The sequence below is a fragment of the Apteryx mantelli genome, chromosome 16 (assembly GCF_036417845.1).
Source record: "Apteryx mantelli isolate bAptMan1 chromosome 16, bAptMan1.hap1, whole genome shotgun sequence".
NCBI lineage: Eukaryota > Metazoa > Chordata > Aves > Apterygiformes > Apterygidae > Apteryx > Apteryx mantelli.
The window spans coordinates 13,587,817-13,594,729 of NC_089993.1; the positions used below are offsets into that span (position 1 = coordinate 13,587,817).

The 6,913-nt window shown below is 42.5% G+C and overlaps 1 protein-coding gene across 1 annotated transcript; it reads left to right on the top strand.

Moving 5' to 3' along the window:
• Positions 1-1,021: 1,021 nt before the first annotated feature.
• On the top strand, positions 1,022-1,555 carry BHLHA15 (basic helix-loop-helix family member a15). The gene has a single exon (XM_013950863.2). It carries the CDS (start codon positions 1,022-1,024, stop codon positions 1,553-1,555), a length of 534 nt encoding a protein of 177 aa, XP_013806317.1.
• Positions 1,556-6,913: the final 5,358 nt, after the last annotated feature.

Below are 6,913 nucleotides of genomic sequence, written 5' to 3' on the forward strand. Positions count from 1 at the left end.
ATTAGAGCTGGGAGAAAAGAGAAACAGCTGAGATCAAAAAACAGAGGCAGTGTGTTGTCAAACCTAACTGACCATTTTACTCATGTTGGTTTTTGGTTCACTCTTCCCACAGTCTTTTTTTTTTTTTTTTTTCTGCTCATTGAGGTCTTTAAATTGGACAAGCAGCATCTCAGCTGTTTTTTTAAATATCTGTCCTGTATTCTCTGAGGGCAGATCTTGCTTTAGTATGGCATACTTATGTAGTTATCATCAGTGTTTCTTGTCATGTGTCATGACTGCCTAAATCCTCTTTGCATGTAAACTAATGAGAGCAATGTGGCTGAGAGGAGAATTTGAAAAAGAGTGTTTCTACCGTCTGAGAATGATTCCAGCACAGCTGTTACCCAGTGACTTCAGCACTATTTGAATGTGCTGTCAATCTGATACATGAAATGGAGCTACTGGTTTTAAATCCAGTTGCACACTGCAAAAACCGATCTAACTTCAGTTTAAAACATACTAGTAGACATACAAATGGATGATCAGTGCTGGATGAGCTTGGAGACCATTTTCTTACTTAGAGAAGACAGATCTTTCCAGTTTGTGGCATACTTATGAGAAAGTAAAGGGAAATGTCTGGTTTTCGTTTGGCTTTCCATACCCAAGGATAGCAGTAGGTGATGTTCACTGCACCTTTATTTCGGTGGTCCAATTAATTTGGCCTCTGCACCCTCTGTACCCCCTTCCTTCCAGTGGAAGGAGTATTTGTTGTTCTCTAAAAAAGGCTTTTCTCCTGTGTTCATCTGCACAGGTCACCTTGTCTAACGGCACTCACTGCTGAAATGAACATCGCTGAATTAAAACAGCTGATGATGGTTTTCCAGTACTGAGCAAGCAAACATCTCACACTTGTATCCAAGCATTTGTTTAGCATGGAACTGTGCAACCGTTAAAGATTTTGGTGTCATGTTTTTACAGAATATTGATGCTTCGTACCAGAAGATTCATTTAAGGGTGATCAGGCTGGAATGTCAATGGAAACATGAAGACTAAAACCAAAGGGAAGAAGCAAAGGCTCACTGTTGATAAAGAAGCATTTTCCGAGGAGTCAACAGTGAGAAAAAAAGAACTGGTGAAACGCTTGCGATGCAAAGAAAGGAGGAAAGGGGGGAGCAAGGAGAGCAGCAAGAGTCCTGCAGCCAGAACCAAGAACGCTTGGAGCAATAAAGACAGACAGCTGAGGAGACTGGAAAGCAATGAACGCGAGAGGCAGAGAATGCACAAGCTCAACAACGCTTTCCAGGCCTTGCGGGAGGTGATCCCCCATGTGAGAGCTGAGAACAAACTTTCCAAAATAGAGACTCTAACACTGGCCAAAAATTACATTAAATCCTTGACCTCCATTATACTCAATATGTCCAATGGACATTTTCCAGCTGCGGAAGGAATGGGGGGAACCAGTGGATCCAAATTGCAGCAGCATTACCAACAGCAGCATGGGGATGGTGAACATGAGGAGCATCTAAAAAAATATTCCACACAGATTCATAGCTTCAGCCAAAACAGCTGTAGTTAGCTGCTACCTTCATTCTCTTTCCTTCCTGTGATGGTATATGTCAGTACCTAGAGTTTTTAAGAGATTGTTTTTGCCTTTCCATATTGCTCTTTTTTTCTTAAAAAGACAAACAGGTGACACTTGTGGTTATAGCTCATATTGCACATAAAAAATTATGTATGGATACTTTTTTGTGGCGCCTCAGGGTTTGGGAATTTATTCTGTGATACCATAGTTGAATTGCAGAAAGTAAAGATTTAATAACTTCTGAAAATTACCCTCCCTAGAAGTGTTGTGAGTTGTGTTTAAGCCCTGTGTCACCTGAGTTCACTTGTACTTGGCTGTAATGCTGTTTGCCAACCATTTAATGAACTGATTCTTCCTTAGCTATTTTGCTACTGAGGAAGATTAAAAATCATGACTAACTTGTTGAGTGAAGTGGTACATGTGTGAACCCTGCCACCAAATCTGAATATTTATCTCGAGTGTTTTGGATCTATTCCGAAGCTCACTGAAGTCGACGGAAGACTCCCTTTTACTTTCACGGGGTCCCAAACACAGGGATGTATTACTGAACTTAAAATGTGCAGTATAATTTTGAATGTTGCAGAGCGTGTTAAACATTTGAAAGTACTTGTTAATATAAGCATTTACAAAACTCTTAGATTGTAAACTCTCTGGGGTAAGGACATTTTCCTGTCTTTGTCTAAGGCATCCAGCCTCATGGAGTTTGTCTTTAGTGGGTCGTTGAGTGCTGTGGTAATACACATTATTAAATAATGGGCAAGTTACTTATGATCTTTGCAAAAATGGTGATAAAAAAGCTTTAGTAGAGGCACAAGTTAGACAGTGATCTATCCAATTATAAATTATGTGCTAATAAAGCTTGCAGCATAATCTGTTTTTTTTCTGGGCTAGTGCTACATTCTGATATTATGAAATACAATAAATGAAGGAGGAGCTCTTCAAACAGGACAAGGATCTTTTTTTTTCCATTTCCCATCTCATTCTAAAAAGTTTTATGTGACTGAGAAACTCTCATTTCCTATATCCTATTTTTATACCTGCCCTTTTTTGGAACTGTGTTGCATGTGAAGCCCTTGTGTTACAGCTCTTCATATCCCGAAAGTCCTACGATGGCAGGACAACTGTTACTCTGTGGTGTGGATAGCAAAGGTAGAATTTGGGATCTCGTGCACCTGTGGGATTGATACAGCATCTTAAGTAGTTGTTCCCCCTGTTACGTAGGGCTATTCAAGGAGAGAAGGTGGCTGGGGAAGGGTTTAGCAGGCCTGTCAAAGAAGGGGACTGAAGAGAACTGCTGCAATTAATGGTTTATGACATGCTATTTATTTTGCTCTGGCAGGGCTGATAGTGTGACGATTTCATTTGGACCAAAGCGTAAGGTTTCACAGACATGCCAATAAGGGATGAGAATTCCCCACTGTAGCTATCTGCAGGTATGCTATAGCGCAATGTAACGTGTGTCAGATGTGTGGCTCTTACTGGAGAGAAAGGATTTGGATCCTGCCTCCCTGGATTTTCATAGGTTCTGAACTGCTTTCAGACTTTAAAATGGTTGCAGTTAGCGCTCCTAATACTTAATGTTAATGGAAGTAGTATTTAGTCTGTCTTGCAGATTTGCTTTGCCTTAGCTGTGCTGTATCTTACTTCATACAACTGCTGCTCCTTAGCGTATTTGTATGCTGTCTGACTGCAATGGGAGAAAGGATCTAGGCATCAAGGCATTTTCTTTCAGTTCTACTTCCTCTTCTATCTATCTGAAGAGATGCCTTATTGGGCTTTATCTGGTCATCTTTTCAAATGCAGTTTTCTGTTAATAGAACACCCTCCTCTCTGTTGCAGAAGCAGATTGCTAAAATAGGAAAATATCTACTAGGTGCTCAGAGGTCACTGTGCTTCTCTACTGTTTTACAATGAACCGGAAGGAGCAGCAGGTATGGAGATTTTTAACAGAAGGGGAAGCCAAACTATCAGACAGTATATAAACATGTTTAAATACATGTAACATCTTCCCTGCATTTTTAACTTCTAAAATCCCGTATCCTCCTGGGGTCAGGGACCTGGACATTAAAGCCTATGTTGAAAACAAAACATGTTACCCAACCACTGGCCCCCAGTGAATTAGAGTGAGGTTTCTAGTCTGTTCATGTAACAGTCACAACAAGATGAAGCTTTAGTAAATGCTTATTGTCAGCAGTCACAATATTTACATGTAGGATTTTGTCTCCTTCAAAAAATGTTAATGATCTCTATGGAAGCTGAAGAAAGCTTGCTCGGAGGAATAGGGCTTCAGCAGCACCTGGGAAGCAGTCAGGCCTTTTAAATAATTGCAGTGGACACATTTGAATAAATGACAAGCACTGCGCAGCGTACAAACTTGCCTACTCTCTGGGGAAGCCCTTTTTTTCCTCCTTATTGTCTGCATCTTAAATACACAAAGGATCAGGTGGGATATACCTCACTATTCCTAGATCTGGCAGCAGGTTAAAAGGTTACATTCTAGTAGTTTGAGAATCCCCTCAGATCTATCTGATTTATTGGCTACAGCCTTATCCCTCAGAATAATGTTGATGAATGATTGTTGAAATGTTTAGAGAGGAATTCACCAAGGAAGAGCCTGTGTATTGCTTCTCTTGGGAAATCCTGGGTGGAGCCTATTGCAGCAGGCATAGAAATATTATAGTAGTTATCAGAAGGTAACTACTTTTTAAAGTTTTCTGAGTAAGCAGCAGCAACATCTGCATTTGAATGATTGCATTTCTGAAAAAAGTGTTCTGGTTGCATCTCGTAGGAACAATGGATGACACTATTATACTACTGTTTAATAAATACGTTGGTAACAGTAATCTATTTTACAAGGCATGGGAGAATTTGAGCTACCAGAAATTAAACACACACAGAAGAGTCATGCATATATAAATGGACTAATTAAGTTTCTCTTTATAAGGCAATTTACACATGTGAAATTATAATGGTTTTTGGATCCTCAGTCTGGAGCGACTCTACCATATACCAGTCGTACTTTGGCAGACAGCATAAGGTATTATGATGAACATTAAGTCTGATTTTCTTACTTTACTCGGTATACTAGCAAATTGTATGCAGCCCTGTCATGGGAGCATCACGACCTTGCCTTGATCAGGAGTGGAGAAACTGAGTGTAATGAGCCATGGCTGACAGGTCAGTGCAAACAAGACCTGAGTATGATGAGCTTTGGTACAGGCTATGGATCAACAACTGACAGAGCAGTACCTGGAACTGCTGGAAAGGTGTACGGTGGTGTCATCACGGACTGCTCTGGTTGCTGGCCTGTGCCAACATCTGGCTATAAACCCCCCCAGGAATAGAAACTGTGGGAGAACATTGGTATGTGGACATCCAACACCACGTAGAAGCAGAGTAGCAGCGGTAGGACTGTCGCGTGTTGGTGCGGGCTGCTGTCCATAAGCCCAGCTCTGAGGCTGGTTGGAGGGTGAGTCGCATTCCCCTAGGCCCAGCTGTTTTGGCTTACTGGAGTGATAACAGGGGCAGGTCTCAGTTAACTCTGTGTGTTTAGGTGTGGGCGAAGCTTTTTATGACACAGCCTATCCCTTGCTTGATCCACTAAGCAACTGAGCTGAGCCTAGCAGTGTCACATTGTCTCATGTTTCTCTTCCCCCCCATGACACAAATTGGTGGCAAATGCAGGTATTCACATCATTTTGAGACTTGGCACATCTTTGTCAGCTCTTCTCACCTTCTCTGTGTCGCTGTTTGAGACTAAATTGCAGTGTGAAGACTAAATGGATTTTGATACCAAAATAGTGTAGTCACAGATGTATGCAATTTTACAAATTGCGTGATATCCCTGATCTGTGTGAGAGACAGCACAATCTGGAAGAGAAGCTGGGCAAGTTAATGTAGTGGTTTCTGCCTTGTCCAGCTTCCTTGCCATCTCAGGAATCCCAGGAGGTTGCAGAGATGATCTGGATCCTGGCGTGGGGCTGTGGAGTTCCCTGGAGTCTCTCTGGTTCCCCCCAGTATTTTTTAGTTTCCTTAATTATAGGCCTGGGTAGAGAATAACTCGGTGGTGACTGGTCTCTTCAAATTGCACCAGTGTCCATTCAAATTGCACTGGTGACCGGTCTGTTCAGATTGCACAGATTTGCTGTTGCCAGTGTTGATACTCACAATCTGCTTCTTCTGGACACTTCTGGACACGTTCTTGATGATCAGCAGGTTGGTTGTATAACTTAACTATTTCCCTGAGCACACAAAACTCTTCAGGGTTCATCCTGTTGTTTGGAACAAGAGGTTGGCCATAGTCTGCGCCTACTTGGCCAGCAAAAGCCCTCTGTCTTAATGGCGCTGTTGCAGCTTATATAGGCTTTAAACCAAAGTAGCAGTGAATACCGTCCCGCCGCTCCCAGCTAGGTGCGACTCTATGTTATTTAGTGATTCAGTCTGGACGGCTGCTGTGTGGGGGCGTGATGGCCACCACTGGTCAACGGCCTGATGGGTGCCAGGTGCTGTGGTGGGCCGCTAGTCTCACAAGAGGGGGGCACCATGGCACAGTGGGGATGTCCACCCAGCCGGAGCTCCAGGGGGGCATGCTGCTGCCCTGGTGTGGGGCTGCAGAGAGAGCTTGAGGTCTCTTCCCCAGCCGGGGCTGGAGTGCTTCAAATACAGCTGGTTGCCCAGAGAGGTTGTGCAGTCTTCATCCTTGGTAGTGCTCGAAACTCAACTAAACATGGCCCTGAGCAACCTGATCAAATCAGATCTGCAGGGGTTGGCCTAGATGACCTCCAGAGGTCCCTTCCACCCCAAATTATTGTATGGTTCTGTGTCATTCAGTAAATGACTAAGCTCTTGCAGGTTATGGTAACTTTTGTAGGATTTTTTAAAGATCATTAGTCTACTAAATCAATGCATTACAAAGAAAATTTTTAGGGTTTCCAGACACTAAACGTCTGCCCTGAAGTATTTTGTGGAAGAGACTTTCTATTTGGCTACTTTGGCAGAGGAAGAAAACTCAGGAGTTGGAAAGCCAGTATTTTAACAGCACCCTTGATGACAGATTACTGATGCTGTTATAAATACAGAGTTTAAATGCTTGTGGCAGTGTATTATTGGCAGGACTTACTGCAAACAAAGAGGCCTTATTCAAATATTAAGCCGAAAATGGCACATAACATCTAGCAGTAAATACGGTATCAGATGAGAAAGGTGAAAGCTACCCCTTCTCTGAACAGTCATCTCTAACAGTCAGACACGACATGTGTGTTTTAATGGAATGACAAGGGCTACTTTCAAGATGGTACTTTGTAACAAAGTGCTGCTTTCGTGGACAGCTCGGAAGGGATTTAATGAAAAGCA